Genomic DNA, 24,079 nt, shown 5'->3' with positions numbered 1-24,079 from the left:
AAAGCAAAATTTTATTTCATTACGAATTTCTATTTGTTTTTATATTGTTTACTATAAAGGGATTTTTCCTCTATAGTTGATTATAGTCACACATTGCAATGCTTATATTTGGAAGTAAAATGTCCCAAAACTTTTTTAGTCTTTTAGATCTCTCTCTCTCTCTTTTACATATACACTCGACCCTCGTTTATCTGGATTTCGGTTAATCCAGACAGTGTCCCGTTAATAATTCAAAAATATGAGTCCAGACTGCCAACAAATAAATTCAAACAATGCACACCTTGTACACTTCCAGAAACAGCCAATAGATGGCAATGCTGCTGCGGTAGACGGTTGTAAACATGTCCGGCCGATGCTAGTGAACACTGTGTATTGTTCAGTATTAGTGAGCAAGTTTCTGCATTTTTCTGTATCTCAAAACTATGTCTCTCAGGGATATTAAGCGTAAGTAGCTGAGTGGCCCTAATTATGACTTAAAAAATGGAATTAAAAACAAAATTACAGAAAGAAGCTAGTGTTGAAAGTGTTTGTAAAGAGTATGGTATGTCCTAGCAAACTGTGTTGGACATTAGTAAATAAAAAAAATTAGCTGCAAGAATATTCTGCTAAATACTGTGAGGATGTATCATCAAATAAAAGTGGTAAAGGTTCATCAGGGAAAAACATAAGGAGTGGCTGCCCACAAAAGGTACTTGAGCCTTCCATCTCCTGAATCTCATGCACTTTATATCTCTGCCCGGAATCATGCCAAGTCTGTTCTTAAACTTGCCAAACACTCTTTCATAAATAGGAAATGTCAAAATCTTTCAAACTCAAACTCTCCTCGTGACTTCTGGCATCTAGCCAAAAACATCTCAAATAACTTCACTTCTTCATCTTTCCCTCCTTTATTTCATCCTGATGGGACCACTGCCATCTCTTCTGTCTCTAAAGCTGAACTCTCTTCTCAAACCTTTGCTCACAACTCCACCTTGGACGATTCTGGGCTTGTCCCTCCTCTCCTCCTCCCTCTGACTATTTCATGTCTACAATCAAAATTCTTCGTAATGATGTTTTCCATGCCCTTGCTGGCCTAAACCCTCGGAAGGCTTATGGACCTGATGGGGTCCCTCCTATTGTTCTCAAAACTGTGCTTCTGTGCTTGCACCTTGCCTGGCCAAACTCTTCCAACTTTGTCTATCGACTTCTACCTTTCCTTCCTGCTGGAAGTTCGCCTACATTCAGCCTGTTCCTAAAAAGGGTGACCATTCTAACCCCTCAAACTACCGTCCTATAGCTTTAATCTCTTGCTTGTCTAAAGTTTTTAATCTATCCTGAATAGGAAGATTCTCAAACATCTGTCACTTCACAATCTTCTGTCTGATCGCCAGTATGGCTTCCGTCAAGGTCGCTCTACTGGTGATCTACTGGCTTTCCTTACTGAGTCTTGGTCATCCTCTTTTAGAGATTTCGGTGAAACTTTTGCTGTTGCGTTAGACATATCAAAAGCTTTTGATAGTCTGGCATAAAGCTTTGATTTCAAAACTGCCCTCTTACGGCTTCTATCCTTCTCTCTGCAACTTTATCTCAAGTTTCCTTTCCGACCGCTCTATTGCTGCTGTGGTAGACGGCTACTGTTCTTCTCCTAAACCTATTAATAGTGGTGTTCCTCAGGGTTCTGTCCTGTCACCCACTCTCTTTCTATTATTCATTAATGACCTTCTTAACCAAACTTCTTGCCCTATCCACTCCTACGCTGATGATACCACCCTACATCTTTCCACGTTCTTTCAGAGACGTCCAACCCTTCAGGAAATTAACAGATCACGCGGGAACGCCACGGAACGCCTGACTTCCGATCTTTCTAAAATTTCCGATTGGGGCAGGGAAAATCTAGTAGTTTTCAATGCCTCAAAAACTCAATTCCTCCATCTATCAACTCGACACAACCTTCCAGACAACTATCCCCTCTTCTTCAATGACACTCAACTGTCTTCCTCTTCCACAATGAATATCCTCGGTCTGTCCTTTGCTCATAATCTTAACTGGAAACTTCACATCTCATCTCTTGCTAAAACAGCTTCTATGAGGTTAAGTGTTCTGAGGCGTCTCCGCCAGTTTTTCTCGCCCCTCTAACTGCTTACTCTGTATAAGGGCCTTATCCGTCCCTGTATGGAGTACTCTTCACATGTCTGGGGGGGTTCCAGTCACACAGCTTTGCTTGATAGGGTGGAATCGAAAGCTCTTCGTCTCATCAACTCCCCTCCTCTGACTAACTGTCTTCACTCTCTTTCTCACCGTCGAAATGTTGCATCCCTTTCTATATTTTATCGCTATTTTCATGGTAACTGTTCTACTGATCTTGCTAACTGCATGCTTCCCCTCCTCCTGCGGCCACGCTGCACAAGGCTTTCTTCTTCCTCTCATCCCTATTCTGTCCAACTCTCTAATGCAAGAGTTAACCAGTACGCTCAATCATTCATCCCTTTCACTGGTAAACTCTGGAACTCCCTCCCTGCATCTGTATTTCCAAATTCCTACAACTTGTCTTCTTTTAAGAGGGAGGTATCGAGGCATTTGCTCCCCTAATTCTGGCTGATGGTTTTGGCACTTTTTCTACTCTTTGGAGAGCCAGCGCTCAAGTGGGCTTTTTTCTAACTCTCTTTTTTTTGCCCTTGGCTGGCCCTCTTCCCTACGTATAAAAAAAAAAAAAAAAAAAAAAAAGATAGTGCCGTTATGAAGTGGTATGTACAGCAGCTAGAAAGCTGGCATATAAATTGATATAAAGAATTTCAGATTGGTGGCTGTGGTGATTCTGCAATTGAAACAGACTTTATAATGCTACTGTGCAGGGTGAAGCTGGCGATGCGACACACCCAGCACCACATGACATAGCTGCATGTTGTGGTAATATATTCATTGTACTTCATGTCTGTGATTTTTTTTTTTTTTTTTGTGCGCTCAAGTATTAACATACACTGGGGCCTACAAGTCAAGTTATTAAGGTATTTTTTTATGGACAAAACTAGGGGTCGACTTATGGGATAGATATAAAATGGCAACCTTTGCACTAGTAATGTCAGCATACTGGAAAACTGCTAATGAAGTTGTCCTAAAGGCTGTGTTTACATGATATTCTAATCAGACATGCTAAAAACTGGAAACTGCTACTCATCATCACACATACTGACACTCTATAGTAAGTAGGAAGAATATTGTAAATACACAATAATGTAGTTTATTACTACTGAATATTTTATTGATACAAAAGCTAAAAACATGATCGTTTCATAAAAGAAATGATCATGGTTGACTGCTCAGTGCTGCCACCTAGTGACGGGCATTCCATTTGAACAACTGTTTAGGTGCATTTTTATTTTTATTTTTATTTTTTTTATTTATTTATTTTTTTTTTTTAGATGTTATGTTTTTAGCATTTGTATCAGTAAAATATTCCATAGTAATAAATTACAGTATTTGTGTAACTATGTTGTTCCTACTTACTATAGTGTCAGTCCCCTGTACAATATGGCGGCTGTCTCCCTGAACCATGTCCTATCTAGCCTCTCAAGTCCCTTGCCTATGAAATATTCACATAACTCTTGAACATATTCCTTTTGGGAGAATGTGCAGTCCCCATGAGTAGCAGTTACTTTCGTTTCTTTTGTTCCAACATTTAAAGCAGGACTGCAGGTGGTTGGACACTTACCATTAGAAAAAGTAAATATTTGTTTAATATAGTGGTGAGCAGAGAAACAAAAGTTAAATTTGACAGCTTGTTTATGTTAGAATGCTTGAAGTTGGTGTTGTTTTCAATCTGTTTCAATTATTTTTTTTTATTTTACTGTAGATAAAAACTTAATTTACAATCCAGTACAGTGACTCAGGCTGACATTGGGCCAGACTAAGTAATAGTTTAGGATGGTCAACTTATAAACAAGGCAAACCTATAGTGCAATATTTTGGGGTCAAATTATAAAGATCGACTTATATGCCAGATCAACTTATCTGCAAGGTAAATCTATAATACAATATTTTGTAGTCAGTTTATAAAGGTCAACTTACATGTGCCAGATCGACTTATAAGACACAATACACAGTACTGTTAAGTTAGTTTTAATGTTCAAGTGTTAAGTTTATTTTGGTTTGTTTGGTCAGGAAAACCACAATAAACAAGATTTTGCATTTTTTTTAAGAGTCTTAAGTGCTAAAAATTCACATTTGGTAAAACCCATTTGCATTCCGGACTGGTGCCAGTACCATTTAAGCAGGATAAACTATGGTTGAGTGTATAATTAACACAATACCATTTTCAATTTAGTACATGGTATCATTGTGACTCCTCAAAAAAAAAAAAAAAAAAAAAAAAAAAAAAAAAAAAACTGCTTATATACTGATGCTTGCAAAAGTTTATAGAAAGGGCTATTCAAGCCATAGATGTACCAATATGCAACAAGTGATATAAATGTTTGGTACACACATGGCCCAATATGCAATTAACCCCTTCAACACCATGAGGTGTATTTTGTGTCATTGGAGTGCTCGTGACATATCCGATGACACGCATAATGCATCATGGCTGCTTTCTGCTAAGATGGTGTGTTTCCTTTTCTGTATAAGATCTCTCAGAATGTAGGTCATATATGATACGATGGCGTACTTGATATTAATCATTATTGCAAAGGTTTATGACTAATGTGCCATGCTGAAAATAACTTTTTTCTTATTTTTGTATGGTACCAATAGATTAGTATGTGATATAATCAACTTTTTCTCTCATTTGTCATCAGAAAATTGCCTTGAGAAGGCACACCATAATTATTTTCACAAAAATTTGCATGAATTATGAAAAATCACTTACCATCATCTTTATTTCCTTAGTGGGCAGAGAGAGAGAGAGAGAGAGAGAGAGAGAGAGAGAGAGAGAGAGAGAGAGAGAGAGAGAGAGAGAGAGAGAGAGAGAGAGAGAGAGAGAGAGAGAGAGAGAGAGAGAGAGAGAGAGAGAGCTGCCTCTTAGTCAGGTACCTTCCCACTCCACCAAATCTGGATATGATGCCAGGAGCTGTTTTCTGTTGCCCAGAGTGAAGAGGTTAATGTGTTAAGAGTGAACAGAACAAGTTTGGTTTAGATCATTGATGAATAATAGGAGTGTGGGTGACAGGCCAGAACCCAGAGGAACACCACTGTTAATCTCTTCACTTCGGGCAATAGAAAACTGCTCCCTGCACCATATCCAAACTGGGATGTAGTGGTGGCATACCTGACTCAGGCAGCTCTCTGCATCAGTCATAATCATTCATTTTCATATATATCATTCCATCTTCGTCATTAATACCATGTGCTCTCTCTTTCTTTCTTTCTCTCTCTTCCCTCTGTTCCACACATGTATCCCCAAATAACTCACCACTCCTTCCTTCTCCCGTGAGACTCCAGCTTTCCCTAGAGATTTCATAGGTCACATTCCTTCCTCTCCAGCACGATCTTTTCTTATGGACCAAGTTCTGCCATCTGATTGGTTCATTATTTCTACTTTTCATTGGCCCAAATATGTCCATCTCAGTTCTTCCATCAGCTACTTCTATTCTCTGGTTTTCCTATTCTTGATCCAGCATTTTCACTTAAATACGCTCCCTGCATTGCTCTCATTCTCATTCCTGCTCAGACTCTCGTGCCAGACTCACTCTCATTTAATTCACTGAATCTCATTAGCTCCTCAGTACTCACTCAGCACTCATATCGTCACCTCATTATGCAAATCAAGTTATCTATCATCAAGCTGTGCTGTGTATCCAAAGTGCTGTATCATACCAAATATAAATCCAGAACATTGAGTCTTTATCCAAAGCCCCATGACTCGTAGCACACCAATCTTCCACCATATACTCACTTGCTTGCAGCCTTTATCTCCAAGTCCACAGCTACCAGATATCAACAAACCTGAGTGTGACCACACTACCTACACAAGGGTAAGCAGTGGGAAATCACTAATACACCCGGTGATTAGGGAATCAACACCAATACAAGTGGCAGCAGCTCAACCAATACTCTCTCTCTCTCTCTCTCTCTCTCTCTCTCTATGGAAATAATGATAATAGCAAGTGATTTTTCATACTAGATACATACATTAAGAAATAAATACATGCCTATTTTAGAGAAGAAAAATTATTGTCTGTCTGCTCTTGACCATTTTCTGAAGATGACAAACAACAAAAAACATTTATTTTATTGGTTTCATAATAAATGAATAAATAAAGTAAAATCATTGCCAGCAGGGTGCATTGGTACTTATCTTGGTATAAGCAAATCATACACCTTTGTAATAAAGATGAAAAAGTAAGCCCTCGCATCATATATGACCTATATTTTGAAAGATCTTATACAGTATCTGGAAAAAAAATAACACCATCTTAGTAGAAGCCATGATGCAATATGCAAAAAATGTCACGAGCGCTCCAATGATGCAAAATATGCATCATCGTGTTGAAGGGGCTAATAGATCTAGGAAAAGAGTGGCTATCTACCACCATTTATCTTCATGATGTTTATATCTAGAGATGAAAACTTTTGGAGTCAGTATATGTGACCTTTAAGTGAGTAGCATCCAGCAAAATGTAACATTACCTGACACCGCCTCAATATAGTCCACTGTATAGCCATCTAGCTGCATCATCTCCGTGGGCTCACTTTTCTTCTCTCTGTAGCTACACATGGCAAATGTGTACTGGGAAACTTGCACTAAACAAAAATACCGTTTCTTCCACTTTTTCCAGCAACTCTTCCCTAGAGCATACAGATGCCTGTCAAGTGAAATAATAATATTTAACAAAGTGTTCAAGAACAACTGCTGAATTTCATGATACTCATTATACAGCTTGCAATACAAATATCTAATAATATATCAATAAAAAATATAAGATTTAATAGCCCTACAATAATAATGATAATGTAAAAACTTACCCACAATGCTTTAAGTTTTGTGGCTTATCCATTCTGACAGCAATCTTAATTCTAAGATTATTTTCAGGTGAATTTTTTGGAACTTGCATCTTGTACCATTCAGGTACCTGCAATGATAATGGCATCCTTCTTTTTATGTTCATATTTTTTTTATATACATAAAATGCCACTATGTTAAATGAATATTGCGTTTATGTAAGACAACTGTGGAACTTGAAAAAGAAGTTGAATAATTGTTGATATTTCTGAAAGATATGATTTTATCTATTCCAAATTGTTATATAAGTTCTTGTAAGAAACTTCTAAATATTCACTATTTTGTCTCATGCATTATTTCAGCTTCTAATTTATGTGCATTCAAAGAAACAATAAGAATTGTACAGTTTACTATTTTTTTTTTTTAAGGAGAATAACTCTCTTGTATGAAGGGTAATTAAAGTAATGGTTAACTATGAATATTCATAAGAAGAAATTCCCTGTCAAATTTCTTCACTGACCTTGGATGACATAGCAGTGGGATGTAGAACAACCTTGCCTAGCTCCTTATCATCTAGGGAAAGCATAGATGCTGATTCTGTATATAGCTTTACTTTAACACCAGGTAATGGATGTGTAGTAGTGAAATCCCCTTGTGTATCCCACCTGCAAAAAGACAAAACATTAATGACTGATATATGCTTAAATAGTGATCTCTATAATCAAACAAAAATGCTAAACTGTATGATGAAATATAGATGTGGTGCACTTATTGGAGAATGGTGCATTACAAAGACTAAGAATCATGTGTGCTTTGAGTGAAGTTCACATTACAAGAGAGTTCCATCCAAATAGAAGATGCTCCAAAGATATACTCCAATAAGAGAATACTTACATTTGGAACCAAGAAAATTAGATGATAGATTAAAACATCAAGAAAAGGCATACTAGATGCTGAGGTGATTAAAACCACAATGAAAATTGAGACAATTATGATGAAAAATGAAAATTAGCATATATGAAAAATCAAATAACAATAATCAGAGAGAGAGAGAGAGAGAGAGAGAGAGAGAGAGAGAGAGAGAGAGAGAGAGAGAGAGAGAGAGAGAGAGAGAGAGAGAGAGAGAGAGAGAGAGAGAGAGAGAGAGAGAGAGAGAGAGAGAGAGAGTGGTGATAAAAGAGTAAAAACTGAAAAAAAATAAAGGTTTGTGTCACATGGAGAATTTTAATATGAAAATCTGTAGGTGCATTTAGAATATATTCAATAAAACTAAAGTATTAACATTGATCAAAGAATAAAACTGAAAAAATTTCAAATAAAGGTTTGTGTCACAGAATACAGTACAATCACTGGTCAACAACAAATTTGTTGTCTGCGTTTATTCAGGTGATTTAGAAGGAATCTGATGCGCTGAATCCAAAAATCTTTATGGTTATTTCACATTGGTTTTGCTCAATCAGGTCAAGTTTTTAAGCAATGGCCACATGTCGTTTTCTTCGTTTTTGTTCACATGTACGCATGTGTGGAGCATTTTAGAAGAAGTTGGTGGGGGTAAAATGCCATGTCGAATAATTGTTTTGATTGGATATGATTATTTTAATGACAAGAAGTATTCAGGTCAGATAGTTCTGGGTGATTATGTCGAAAAGGGATCAGTTTGAAGTCATAAAACCTCGAAATCTTCCAAAAAAATTGGTGCGGCAAAGTATAAAGTTGGTGGATCAAAACTAAGTTAATGGGGCAGCCGCCCCACGAAGTGTATAGGAAACTCCACCCGCGCATGTACGGGTGTTTTCGCTTCATGTGTGTTGCGAAATGTTTGCGTTGTCGTGCTGATGGTGCCAAATACGGAACGCGGTGGGCTGCGGTGGTTGTGTACAGTGGAAGTGGCAACTAAATGTGAAGCCACTGGTTGTAATTTTGTGATAATGTGATACAAAAAAAGTTGTATTTCTTGAAATAACGAACTCTGAAGAATGTGCAATACCTTCGTGCGCTAACTTATGACTAATTTGTACCTATTTTTGTTTTGCAGGTGAATGATATGGCTTCGGCCAGAAGATCGTGCCGAAATAAGCCCGACGTCTTCTGCTACATATGTGGAGAATACACCATTGCTCTTAATAGGAAGCCAGTCACAAGTTTCGTAAGGCGTGCTTACCATGCTTATTTTGGTATTAAACTTGGTGACCAGGATAAAGCTTGGGCGCCACACATGGTGTGCAAGGCATGCACCGAGACTCTACGTGGGTGGACCAATAGCAAGAGGAGTCTGAACTTTGGAATTCCCATGGTTTGGAGGGAGCCGACAAACCATGTCACTGACTGCTACTTCTGCGCTGTTGATGTGACTGGGATCAACAGAAAGAACCGGGGCAGCCTCAAGTATCCTGATCTTCAATCAGCACGTCGTCCTGTAGCTCATTGTGATGAAATTCCAGTGCCTATCTTCGGAGAACTTTCTGACATTAGTGACGAAGATGCATCCAGTGTTGAAGGTCATGAAGAAGAAGAAGAAGTGGTTCTTGAAGACGATGCTCCACATCCATTTTCCCAAAAGGAGTTGAATGATCTAGTTCGCGACCTCAGCTTGTCAAAGGATTCTGCCGAACTGTTGGCATCCAGATTGAAGGAGAAAAACCTCCTCTCTGACAGTGCTCGCATCAGCTTCTTCCGCAATAGGCATCAAGAGTACCTTCGTTTTTTCTCTGAGGACAAGGACTTGGTGTACTGTGCAGATATTGCACAGTTACTTCTCAAGCTTGGAGTGCCACAGTACGAACCCAAAGATTGGAGACTGTTCATTGACAGCAGCAAGCGATCACTGAAATGTGTTTTGCTACACAACGGCAACCAATTTGCCTCTATACCCCTGGCTCACTCGACTACACTGAAGGAGAAGTATGAAGCGGTGAAGTATGTGCTGGAGAAAATTGGTTATGATCAGCATAAGTGGTTTATTTGTGTTGACCTGAAGATGGTGAACTTTTTGTTGGGACAACAGTCTGGCTTCACCAAGTACCCATGTTTTCTGTGCATGTGGGATAGTAGGGACCGTGCTCAGCATTACACGAAAAAGGACTGGCCTGTGCGGGAGGAATTGGTGCCTTGCAAAGAAAGTAACGTCATCAACGATCCTCTGGTGGACAGAGACAGAATACTCTTCCCACCGCTGCACATCAAGCTCGGCTTAATCAAGCAGTTTACCAAGGCTCTGGACAAGGATGGTGACTGCTTCACTTACTTGTGCCAGGCTTTTCCAGGATTGACCATGGAGAAGTTGAAAGCTGGCATATTTGACGGTCCTCAGATCCGTCAGCTCATCAGAGATCCAGAGTTCGAAAACTCAATGAACGAAGTGGAACTGGAAGCGTGGAAGGCATTTGTTCTGGTAGTGAAGAACTTTCTTGGCAACAATAAGGCCAGAAACTACGCAGAACTTGTCAACAACATGCTGACTGCTTTCAGAAACCTGGGCTGCAACATGAGCGTCAAGATGCACTACCTATTTTCACATATGGACCGGTTTCCTGAGAACCTGGGTTCAATGAGTGACGAGCAGGGGGGAGAGATTCCATCAGGACATGAAAGAGATGGAGACCAGGTATCAGGGTCGCTGGGACGCAGTCATGATGGCTGACTACTGCTGGACTCTGAAGAGAGACCTCCCTGCCGCTGAGCATTCCAGGAGTTCGAAGAAACGGAAGTTCAAGCCCTGAAGTTTGAAAAATGGTGAAGCAACATGCAATTTACGTGTACTTACCTTTATCAATGCCCACCATTCAGTTTACAGTAATCGATGTTTCTATCAGGTAATCAATATATGTTGTTGGAAAAACATTTTTTTTCTCTTAAAAACATAATTAGGATGATATGTCTTGACAAAAATCAGCTGATAATGCCACAATAGTGTAATCGATTTTATCTCAAGATCATATTTTTTTCAAATCAGCTTAGCACAAAAACCTGACCTGATGGAGAGAAACGGATGCCATTTCCTGATTCAGCAGTGCAAAAATACCCTAAATCAGTTGTAGAAATCTAGACAACATTCAAAAAAAAATTGTAAAAATTGTTGCCCAGTGGTAAGTGCTTTCTAATCTTCCTGCCATGATTTCTAGTCCTATTTCCTCCTCTAAGGTAAAGAAAGATCTCACATCTATGTAGTTTGTATCTGAGAACATTTTAAATAACTCTATCATATCCTCTTATACATCTCCTCTCAAATGAAAACATGTTTAATTCCTTTAATCTATCTCTATACTCCAGGCGCTTTAATGCTGGTATCATCCTAGTTGCTCTTCTCTGAACTGCTTCTAACATGTTGATATCCTGCCTATAGTGGGGTGACCAGGCCTGTATGCAATACTCTAAATGGGGCCTAACATAGGAATTATATAAGCTACGCACCACTTCCTTACTTTTATAACTAACATTTCTATTTATAAAACCCAGGATCCTATTTGCCCTATTTCTTGCTTCTAAACATTGCTTTGAAAATTTCATAGTCCTGTCTATCACTACTCCTAAATCCTTTCCTTCCTCTACTGCCTCTAGCCAACATCCCTCCATCTCATAGCTAAAGTTTGTGTTGTCTTTACCTAAATGCATAACCTGACACTTTTAGAATTAAACTCCATCTGCCACCTGTCTGCCCATGCTATCAGCCTGTCCAGGTCTCATTGTATTCTGTAATTGTCCTTTTCACCCTGTACTGCACATGCTATCTTAGTATCATCTGCAAACTTTGATACTTTGCTACTAATTCCTATATCTAAATTGTTAATGTACACCAAGAAAAGAAGAGGTCCTAGCACTGATCCTTGGGGTACCCCACTAACCACTTCCTTGCCCCATTTAATACTACTCTCTGTTTCCTATCAGAAAGCCATTCACTAATCCAATCAATTAACCTACCCCCTATCCCATGTAGTCTCAATTTGTACACTAGCCTCCTATGCGGTACCTTATCAAACACCTTGCTAAAATCCAGATATATAACATCTATGCTATTTCCATCATCTAACTCCTTGGTAATATATTCTAAGATATCGAGCAAATTTGTAAGACAGGACCTCCCTGATCTAAAGCCATGTTGGGTATCTCTAATTAATCTATTCTCATTTAACCCTTAACTTCCGGCGGTCATATATAACGCTTAAGGCCAGAACGTCCAAGTGACGGGATTCTCCCAGTAATCAAGATTTTTCCGGCGTAATTTTAAGTCTCTCGCCTCTCTTGAGGCGGATGGTGAGTAGAAGTATCTGGCATCTTTACCACACAAGTGTTTCCACAAGAGCTCCTAATTTTAGAGGTAACTGAACTGTTTTCCCGTTTTATGGGCGACACTTGGCAACTCCGTGACGCTGGGTAGAAAGGTCAGTGATAACAGCGAAGGATCGGGTCAGATTGTAAATCACCATGGAGCAAGGCAGAACCCTTTACTTAGCAGTGGTTCTGAGCTAGAAGAAAGTGACAGTGAATATATAGAAGAAGAAACTGGGGAAAGTGAAGAGACTAGTAGTGAGGACACGGATGTAGAGCATCATTCACCTGCTTTCTCAGGAGAACAGACAGAGAGACAGAGACTCTTACACAGTATAAGTGACAGTGAAGGCAATAATGATGAAGAACAGACTCCAGATAATGTGTCAAGGACACAGAGTGTTTCTAGGAGACGAGGCATGCTGCTCCTCGCTTCTGGGAGACGATCAAGGGGGCGTGGCAGAGGTGGCGCGAGACCCCGACCTGTCTTTCAATGGAGGGAATTCAATGATGATTTTTTCCCAGTTATGCCTGATTTATCTGTGTCTCCTGGCATAACAGCTGAATTCCCTCCTGTGCAACACAATTGTGACTATTTCATGGCGTTTCTCAGTGATGCTTTCTTGGACCATATAGTGAGTGAGAGCAACACTTTTCATGATGAAGAAACAGCAGATGATGATGATGTGCCCCATAGCTCTCACGAGAAAGAGTGGAAAACATCACAAGAAATGAACTCCTGACGTTCATAGCCGTCACGCTTCTTATGAGTCATTCGAGAAAAGCTTTGAGGTAACTCATCTGAGTCACACACGCGGGCCTACACACATCAACACTTGTCAGAGAGAGAGAGAGAGAGAGAGAGAGAGAGAGAGAGAGAGAGAGAGAGAGAGAGAGAGAGAGAGAGAGAGAGAGAGAGAGAGAGAGAGAGAGAGAGAGAGAGAGAGAGAGAGAGAGAGAGAGAGAGAAGAGAGAGAGAGAGAGAGAACCTCCTCCTGTTTCCTCTTGACTGGTCACACTGCGCCCGGAGGAGGAAACTTTGATAAGGCAATAACTAAACTCTCAGACGTCATATCGAGCTGGAAAGTACATCATTGTATTCAGAATAACACAGAGAAAATAATTATCAGTATTCAAACTGTGTTCTGACAATTTTTAGGTGTACCATTTTTCCCCGTCATTAGACAGGAAAAAATATTTTAATCCCCGGAAGTTAAGGGTTAAATGCTCCCAAATACTACCCTTAATGATTTTCTCTAGTATCTTCCATACTATACTAGTTAAACTGATCGGTCTGTAATTATTTGCATCATCCTTCCTACCTTTTCTAAATATTGGAGTAACATTAGCTAACTTCCAGTCCTGAGGTATCTCAGCAAACCTAAGTGATCTTTCAAAGATTAACTTAAGTGCTTCAGAAATACTGTCTACACCCTCCCTAAGTACTCTGGCATGTAGCTCATCAGGACCACTAGCTTTCCTATCGTCAAGTTCAAGAATAAATTTCCTAATAATTTCCGGTTTTATATCAATATTTTCTAAATCTCTTAAACTACTCGTCACACTGTTTGTAACAGGATTTCCTATTCTTTCCTAGTAAATACTGAAGAAAATTGTTCATTCAATAATTCTACTATGTCTTCATTTTGATCCACTACTACACCATCTTTTCTGAGTGGTCCAATCCTATCCTTATTTCTTTTATCACTGACCTTGTAATAACTATATAATTTTTGGGATCTTTACTCCCAGCTCTAGCTAGTTTTATCTCTGCCTGCCTTTTACTTTTTTATAACCTTACTCAAATCATCTCTGACCTGTCTGTACCTAATCAAATCTACATCTTCCCACTTTTCTGCAACTCTCTATATGCCCTCTTCTTCTCTCTGATCTGGCTACCTATCTCATGAGTCCACCATAATGGCTTCCTGTTTCTCTGCCTTATATCTTTGTAAGGGATACACTGCATCACTATACCCTTTACTACAACCTTAAAATATCCCACATCTCCTGTGCAGTTTTATTTCCAAAACTATCTTCCCAGTTTACCTCTCCTAATAACTGACGTAACCTACCATAATTGCCTTTCTGATAGTTTGGGACTCTAGTCTTATTCACTATATTATCCCTACTGGAATTAATGATAAATCTAATTATATGATGGTCACTGTTTGCTAAAGTCTCTCCTACCTCAACTTCCTTTAAACAATGCTCAATATTTGTTAGTACTATGTCTAAAACCTTCCTCCCCCTAGTAGGTTTATCTACCATCTGCACTAAATAGTTATCCTGAAAACTTTCCATAAACTTATTTTCACTAGCATCTCCTACCATCCTCTCCCAGTTTACTGACTTAAGATTAAAATCCCTAAGATAATTGTCTGACTAGTACACCCCTATTTATCTCATCTACCATAAGGTTGTCTACATCTGCTGACTGGTTAGGTGGTCTATAAAAGCTCCTACTCTAATAACCTTACTTTTGTTTACTCTAACATCCAGCCATAAGGACTCTACTCTGTTATCTACCTTAATACCATTAACCTGACTGGAAATGAAGGATTTTTTTACATAAATAACTACTCCTCCACCTATCCTACCAATTCTCTGGTGTAAATACATAATGTATCCATCTACTTCATATTCTTTCCTATTTTCCCTAAACTTTTCCTCATTTACCCATGCCTCTGTGACACATACAACATCTAAGTCCTCCTCAACTATATAACTAGATAACTCGTCCTTCTTGTTCCTAAGACTCCTGGCATTTACATAAAAACATTTAAGTCCTGCTACCTTCCTAGATGCTGTCTCCTTATTTGGAATCCTAATCTTATTCTCTCCTATTTGCACCTGGAAATCTTTCCTAATCTTTTCACTATCTCTGTTTATCCTATCTAATTTATGTCTAGCATCTTTCTTCTGGAATGCATTTGCTACCTCACCCCCTACACTCCATCCCAACTCCCCTCCAGACATCCACTCAGCACATCCACACCCTTCCTACTCAGATGCACACCATCCCTAGCATACAAATCCTTCGCCCATAGAACCTATCCCATACATCCACAAAGCTGACACCCACATCCTTACACATCCCTTTTACCCGATCATTCACACCAATGGCCCTAGACAACCATTCCTGCTAACATACACACGAGGCAAGATTCCTGACACTACACACCTCCTACCACTCTCCCTTATCTTGCCTAACATTTCCGAAATCTTGCCACTAACTCCTCCGACCCACCTGCTCTGACATCGTTCCCACCTACGTGCAAAACTACTACACCCTCCTCTCCATCCCCCAACTCTCTTCTGCACCTCCTCACTCCCTGCCTTCACACCTGCACCAGGCATACACACGTTCGTCCTCCTATCCCTGTCTTTCCCACAGAAAGTGCTATCTAAGTACCTAACCTGAGAGTCACCCACCACACACACCTGAGGTGTGCTAGGCACAACCTTCCTCCTCCTCTCCTCTACCCCCTTCTTTCTCCTTTCACTCACCACAACCACTTCATTCACTCCACTCTCACTCTCACTCTCACTCTCCCCCTCCTCCTCCAACAAACCGAACCTATTTTCACACTCAACAGGTTTAGTCCTATCCTCCCTAACTGCCTCTGCTTTCCTTCCCCTCGCAACCTGCCATCTCTGCCCATCCTGACTACTATCTTTCCCAGTCTGGCTCGCCTGCTCCCTCTTCCCCACTCTGCTCTTCCCGACAGAGGGCCAAGCCACCCTGTCGCCCTCAGAAGGTCCAACCTTCGGCCTAACACTGATCTCCTGCCTAATTTTTTCCACTGCCTCCCCAAGCCTCTTAACCTCCTCCTTCAACTCAAAGATGAGAACTTCGTTCGCACTTTTCCCCTCACTTAGCTTTCTCATTTCCTCTCACAATTCTCGGTGCTCAAGAGAAAGAACTAAATTCTCGCTCTTGAGCCTACACACCATACACTCAGAAAAGTCAACGACCTTCCTGTCATGCCCACACATCTCACACACAACAAACTCTCCCAATCCCATCTCAACACTCTCTTTCACGCACTCAATCACACTCTGATATACCTCAGTAGCTACCGCCATACTAATTTACAATCTGTTAACTCACAAACAAATAAAAATACTTGGTGACGGCGGGTGGGAAGAACCGCGGTGGTGGGGGGGGGGGCCTAAGTGAGGTCAACTAATCCTCTTTCAAGGTCAACTTGACGGTTACAAGCCTAGTCTCCTCGCTCTACCAAAATACTTTTAACTCACAAACACTGATTCTAACCACTATTTCACTCTAATCTAACACTTGCAGTACACACTTTCACTTCACTAACACTCAAAAGCACCATACACAGACACCAAGTACAAACACCACTCGCTAACTATAAAAACCACAGCCAAAAACGGAGCGCACACACAACACGTCCACTCGCCACCGCAGCTACTACTGTATCTCTTACAGATTTTTCGTGAAGAAAACATCAAAATGAATTCTGAAACCAAATCATTGTCATGTTGAAAAATATAAATAAATGAATAAATAAAATTGAATAGCACTTTACTAAAATTCTGCATTAATCAAGAAAGTAGCAAATCAAACACATACATAAAATCAGTAAGTGAATTAGTTTGTTGATGGAAAATTACGATGCAATACATTATCCTGCAATATTATAACTACTGGCATTGTTTCAAGTATTTTCACATCTTACAGAATATTTGCAATTCATTATTGCACCATTAATAATTATCAGTCTGACAAAGACTTTTGTCTTACCTCCTTAAAAAAAAAAAAAAGTAAGGGTGAAGGGTAAACACCTCTTCTAAATTAGCCATATCATTAATACATATAGTACAATCTTATTTTACTACTATTATTATTATTTTTTATCTTTTCAGGTCGTGCCTGGCAAACATATTAAAAATTCAGTGGTTACTTGCAATATGATCAACAACTTCTCTTCTATTTGCCACAATAGGGTTTAATCTCAGCCATGTTCAAAATCTATATTCTTTTCTCACAGTATGTTTTTAGTAAATTCATTTAGTATTATTTCATAATTGATCCATTGTAGCTTCTACATTGTTACACAGCAATAAGACCAGTTCAATGAAGCACAAGTTTAGTTATCTATCGCCAGTTTAGTTATCTATCTCCCACAAAAAGGAATACATGTACAGTTGACTATCGAAAATCCATCAATCAAAATCCTAGAAACATCATTTTTCACCATGACCCTTAGAACATCTTTTAAGATTTATACCACTAGTTACTGTGCTCCAATTTGATATGATGTCTCTTACCAGTCCTCATTTCTCATTGTTTATTGTGTGTGTGTGTGGGGCGGGGGCCGCTGTGGTACAATGGAACCATGTGCGCCTTGGGGGATGTAAGGTCCTCCAATCGCACAGATTTGAATCCTGGCCACGGTCTGAGTGTACGAAGGGCTTACACTCGAGGTAATGGTTCACTAATGGGTGGGCTTTCAAATAGGAAGTATCCTACTAAAAAAAATGGTAATTACTACCCTCGATTCGATATACGATAAGAAAAATTCAGATACGGTATCTGCTCATGTCATCCGAGAGGGCCCAGCGCGGGGGAACCAGGGTGATGATGTCATCCACGCCACACCTCCCTGCCACTAACAGTACTGACTTTAACTTGACCATCCTTAGAGCCTGTTATTTTTTCCCCTCCCCCTTTTTTTTAACTGCTTTACATATTACTTACATGCAGTACTACCGTATTTTATGGCTTGCAAGACACTGCATCTTAGAAGATGCACCCTAATATTAGAAAAACAATGATAAGAAAAAAAAATCACTCATACAAGAACACATTCACCATATACCCGACCACTGAACACAAAAACATAAGAAGCAAGGAGTCTGCAAGACACTATTGTTTCAGCACTCATTACAAATTTGCTGGAGCACTCACCACAAATTTACAACTATGTAAATAAAAACACCATAGGTAAATACGTATACACAGTGAAACAGTCATCTCTTCTTCTTGTTTTAGTGGTGAGCGACGGCATGTTTTGGACATATTGTTTACATTACGGAATAACTTGTCCAATCGCCGAAACTGAACTCGTCAGTGCTGCAGTTCGTATTTATTTTACTTTGCAATCATGTTTCACAGGCTTTATCAATGTGAATATAATTCACAAGTGGAGTTTTGACACTTGCTTGAACGAGTAAGCCATTTGGATGTTCTATTAATAAAGGTATAAAGGCACCTGGCATGTGTGTGCGTTCGTGTGCATGTATGTGCGTGTTGCTATGAGACCAGGGAGCAGCCCGTTTTCTCCACACGCTGAGTAGGCTGCAGGAAGGATTATGGTATTGGAAATACTTGTAACACCTAAGTACTTAGTTTACATAATGTAAAAGTCTAAATTAAATAGTTCTTAAGCTAACATCATAATGTAATGACTCAACATACAAATCCAGGTTGCTATCAGTCAAGTGTCCAAGCTGACTTGAGGTTGGGTGTTGCCTTACAATACAACATTCATCTTGGAAGACGCATTAGTATTTTTCAGGGTATTTTCTTAGGAAAAAAAGTGTGTCTTGTAAGCCGTAAAATACGGTAATTAGATGAATAAATGGAATATTAAAGGGTCTGTTGTAAGCACAAATATATTCATAATAATTATGGCAAACATTTAAAACCTACTACCAGTGGCAAACCATGCAGCAACTAATAAAGGACACAGATGGGCCTGGCAAGCCCACTATCAGAGAATGGTGGAAGTTGTATAACATCAAGCATGCCTTAGATAACATCAAGTCATCTTGGGATGAAGTGAAGATGTCTACCATGAACTTGGCGTGGAATAAAGTATGGCCCAGAATGCACGCATGACTTCCCAGGCTTCGCTGAAGACGACACCGGTGCGATCAGAAACGACATAGTAAATGTGCCATAGGGCTGGCTTTGATGAAGTTGATGATGATGATGTTCAAGATCTTTTGGAAAGCCATGCTGAACCTCTCTCAAATGATGAACTTACAAAGCTAGACAAGGCATCACAGGAGGCAGAAAAAGAGGGAGACGAGGAAGAAGAACCTGTGCGTGGCCTGGACATCAAAACTCTTAAGAGAATATCTCGGTGGTATTGAAAAAGCTCTGGAAATCCTGAAAGAGCGTGACCCAAATCCTGCCAGGAGTAGCAAAGTGGCTCATGACGTAGAGAAAAGTGTCAAGATTTATCAAGAAATCTATGATGAAAAAACAAGAAAAACAAACAGTCTTCCATCTACTCGTTCTTCAAGCCAGTCAGACATACGGTCCCTGTCACACCTGCTGACCCTGCTACAGCTGGCCCTTTCACATTTGCTGCCGATGGTTCTACAGCTGGTCTTTCCTCCATATTCTCTTTCTTCAAACCAGTGAAACGTGCCGACCCTGCTACAGCTGGCCCTTCCACAAATGCTTCCGACAGTGTAGATGACGACATCTTATCCTCGTCTGCCCATTCAGCAGAAGATGAGTAAGGGCTGAAATCCCTACCATCCCTTAGCCTCGGGAGAGAGATCATCTTATAGAATACATAGCGAGTGAAAGACAAATAAAAACATTTTTTGTTATTTCTTTTCTGCAGTACTTTACATGTTTTTTTATGACTATTTTCATGTATTTTCATTTCTGTAGGGATGACTTTTGATGTGCTGGAACGCATTCCCTATTATTACATGTTATAATGAATTCGGTATACAGTAATTTCAATTTGTGGGAAGGTTTTCAGGAACGCATATGTACCGTATAACGAGGACTTACTGTACATGAAAATAGTCATATAAAAAAAGGTAAAGTACTGCGCAAAAGAAATAAAAAGAAAATGTTTTTATTTACCTTTCACTCGCCACGTATTCAATAAGATGATGTCCCTCCTGAGGCTAAGGGACAGTAGGGATTTCAGCCCTTACTTATCTTCCGCTGAGTGGGCAGACAAGGATGAGGGTGAGGCAGGAGGCTCAAAACCCTCAAACACGTCGTCGTCTGCACTATCAGAAGCAGATGTTGAAGGGCCAGCTGTAGCAGGGTCAGTGTGTATGGCTGGTTTGAAGAAAGAGGATATGGAGGAAGGGCCAGCTGTAGAACCGTCGGCAGTGGATGTGGAAGGGCCAGCTGTAGCAGGGTCAGCAAATGTGACAGGGACGGCAGGTCTGACTGACTTAAAGAATGAGCAGATGGAGGACTGTTTGGCATTTCTTATTTTTTCATCATAGATTTCTTGATAATCTTGACACTTTTCTCTATGTCATGAGCCACTTTGCTACTCCTGACAGGATTTGGGTCACATTTCTTCAGGGTTTCCAGGGCTTTTTTGATACCACCGAGACATTCTCTAAGTGTTTTGATGTCCAGACCATGCACAGGTTCTTCTTCCTCGTCTCCCTTTTTTTCTGCCTCCTGTAATGCCTTGTCTAGCTCTATAAGTTCATCATTTGAGAGAGGTTCAGCATGGCTTTCCAAATGATCTTGAAAATCATCATCATCAACTTCATTGAAGCCAGCCCTATGGAACAGATTTACAATGTTATTTCTGATTGCACTTCAGCAAAGCCTGGGAAGTCATGCATGCATTCTGGCCATACTTTCTTCCACGCCAAGTTCATGGTAGACGTCTTCACTTCGTTCCAAGATGACTTGATGTTGTCTAAGGGGTGCTTGATGTTATACGACTTCCACCATTCTCTGATAGTGGGCTTGCCAGGCCCATCTGTGCCCATTATCAGTGCTACCACTGGTTTGCCACAGGTAGTAGGTTTTAAATATTTTGATGACTGTCTGATCCACCGGTTGGATCAGAGCTGTGGTGTTTGGGGGGAGGAACATCACCTTGATATTCTCTGTCCTTGGGTGGCTGGGAGCATTGTCAACTATCACTAAGAATCGGTTGGCAATGTTGTTAGCTGATGCAAACTCCTTAAAAGCTGGAGACAGATATGATGTGAAATAGTCCTGGTGCACTGAAGTGATCAGCCATGCCTTTGGATTTTATTTCCATACCACAGGTAAGTATTGCTTCAGTAATCCCTTGAATGTTCTCAGGTTTTCAGAATGGTATATAAGGAGTGGCTTTAGCTTCAAATCCCCTTCTGCATTGCCTCCAAGTAACAGGGTTAAGCGGTCCTTAGAAGCTTTAAACCCCTTTGCACTTTTGTTTCCTTGTCAATATAGGTCTTATTGGTCATCTTCTTCTAATAAAGTCCTGTTTCATCATAATCTGTAACTTGTTTCTTGCTGTAGCCTTTCTCTTCAATGCACTTTTCTAATTCTGGCTTGAATTTGTCTGCAGCCTCTTTTTTTTTTTTTTTTTTTTTTTATATATACCATGTGGGCTTTTCACGAATTTCTGGGCTAAAGGGGGTAGTTTTTTGGGGTACCTCCTATCTCAAAGCCCACCCACTAGGAAACCGTTGCCCCGAGTGAGGAAACCCAACCTACATTCGGACCGTGGACAGGATTCGAACCCGTGCGCTTGGAGACCCATAGGACCCCAAAGCACGCATGGTTCCACTGTACCACGGCGGCTTCATCTGTTATCTTGATATTATGGAGAGTTGAACATCGCCTGAATTTATTGAAGCTTGAAATTCTAAGTCTTCCACTCCCATTTCTAGCTTCAGTCTTTCAATAATGGACAACACTTTCTGACAGATTAAATTCAAAGACAGACCCATATTTTGATGATTCTGGTCGTCAATCCAAATTTTGAGCAACCTTTCCATCTTATTCATTATTGGCTCACGGTGTTTTCTTAGCAATTTGCTCTGCAGATCTGTTGCAGTCTCCCCAGCTTTTTTTTTTATAGCCTCATGATTCTTTAACACCATCCAGACTGTCGATTGGGCTAGGCTCAACTTTTGAATTATGCTCTTTCCTCTTCGAAATATCTAATTTTATCTCCAATGTGAGACCACTCCTCTTTTGCTTTGCCTTTTCAACTCTAGCAGTGTCTGCAGACTGTTTTGTGGCCATGATTTCACTTGTGTTCAGTGGGAAACAAGGGAAGAGACTGATTGCTGTGGTGGCTGTGTGGCGTGGTGGTGCTGTGTAAACAAAACACGAGCGGATACCGTTTCTGTGAATTTTTCTTACTGTAATAGAATCGAGGGTTGTAATTACCAAATATCATAACTGTGAATTTACCGGATAACGAAGTACCGTATAAGGAGGACTTACTGTATTTATCTAGTTGTATTTACCTGGTTGTGTTTTACAGGAAAATAACTATGCTTGTGCTGTCCTGTCTCCATATCTATAGTCATCCATGAATATTTTTCACTTCAACTACTGTTTCATCCACATTGTTCCATATTTTTATGCTTCTGTTGGAAAACTACACACGGTCTTTTTTTAATTCCATGCCGTGTCCTCTTATATTTCTGAGTCCCACATCAATAAGTTATTCTTTGTCAACTTGGTCCATCCCTTTCCATGCCCTGTATACAGCAATTAGGTATCCTTTTTCTCTTCTCTGCTGCAATATTGAAAGTCTTATTCTCTTTAATCTGTCCTCATAAGTTAGGTCTCTTAAACTTGGAACCAGTTTGGTTGCACCTCACTGAATCCTTTCTATTTTCCTTATATATATTTTTTTTTTCCTTATGTGGTAACAATATAAGTGCAACATATTCTAGTTTAGATTGAATCATGTATCCTATTAGTTTTTTTCATCATCTCTTCATTTGTGTAGGTAAATGCCCATTTCATTTTCTTAGTAACTCATATGTTTCCCCAACTATATAGTTTATGTGTTTTTCCGGTGATAATTTATCATGTATTGTAATACCCAGGACTTTTTCTTCTTTTGTTTTCTGAATTTCTACTCCTCCTATAGTGTAAGATTTTGTCTGCCTTCTCTTACTCTTCCCTAGTTCCATCACTTTGCACTGTTTTGTATTGAATTCCATTTCCCATGTTTTGCTCCAATCATGTATCTTATTCAAGTCTTTATGTAGAATTTCACAGTCCATGTAGTTTTATACTTGTTTTATTAACTTTGTGTCTTCTGCAAATAAGCTTATATAACTATTCATCTCTTCTACCATATAATTTATATACACTATGAACATAACTGGGTATTTACTTATTTACCTATTTGTGATTTACAGGAGCCGAGCTTGGCTCTTTGTTCACATTTAACATGTTTGTCCTTCATCTGACTGACACTTGCAACACACACCACCTCTCTACTCAATTTGTTCCATTTGTCACTGCCATAATATGGGAAGCCATACTTCTTGACATTTCCCATACAACTGTCTTTTTGTATTTTCTTTGGGTGTCCTCTCAGTTGATTGTTGGGAGACATCCTTATGAAGTCTTCTCTATCTTTGATATCCATTCCATTTACTATTTTATATATTGTTATCATATCTCCCCTCTCTCTTCTTTCTTCTAAAGTGGGTAAATCCAATTTTCTTAATCTCTCCTCGTTCAGCACCTCCTTTAAACCTAGTATCATCCTTGTTCCCAACCGCTGCACTCTTTCTAGTTTCTTCACGTGTTTCTTCATATGTGGTGACCGTATCACTGCTGCATATTCCAACTGAGGTCTAATTAAGGTGACTCATATTTTCTTGTCATATTCTCATCCAAGTAGTTGAATGAGAATCCAATACTTTGGAGTGTGTTGTAAGTATTTCCAAATATTCTCTTAATGTGCTCGTCTGGTAATAAGTTGTTCTGTGTAATCACTCGTAAGTCCTTTTCTTCACTGACTTCAGTTATTATCTCTTTCCCCAGCTGGTACTCCTGGTCTACAAGAGGAGGTAGTAGACACCTACCGAAACAATAACTTACTCCCAGTGAGATCTAATAGCACTAGATCAGGAGGGGCTGTGAACCTTCCATTAAAGCTAGTTGTGATCTCGTTGAAT

The 24,079-nt window shown here is 39.7% G+C and overlaps 1 protein-coding gene across 19 annotated transcripts in view; it reads right to left on the bottom strand.

Moving 5' to 3' along the window:
- LOC123517573 (calcium-dependent secretion activator-like) overlaps positions 1 to 24,079 on the bottom strand; it is a 1,686,808-nt gene that overhangs the window by 919,735 nt on the left and 742,994 nt on the right. For all 19 annotated transcript variants that reach the window (XM_045277817.1, XM_045277814.1, XM_045277824.1 and 16 more), the window contains 3 exons: positions 7,434 to 7,578; positions 6,937 to 7,043; positions 6,601 to 6,776 (listed from right to left, as the gene is read on the bottom strand). In XM_045277817.1, coding sequence (XP_045133752.1) covers positions 6,601 to 6,776; positions 6,937 to 7,043; positions 7,434 to 7,578 — 428 coding nt within the window. The remainder of the gene's footprint in view (positions 1 to 6,600; positions 6,777 to 6,936; positions 7,044 to 7,433; positions 7,579 to 24,079) is intronic.

The sequence above is a fragment of the Portunus trituberculatus genome, chromosome 42 (assembly GCF_017591435.1).
Source record: "Portunus trituberculatus isolate SZX2019 chromosome 42, ASM1759143v1, whole genome shotgun sequence".
NCBI classification, from domain to species: Eukaryota; Metazoa; Arthropoda; class Malacostraca; order Decapoda; family Portunidae; genus Portunus; species Portunus trituberculatus.
This window is presented reverse-complemented; position numbering and strand designations above follow the sequence as displayed.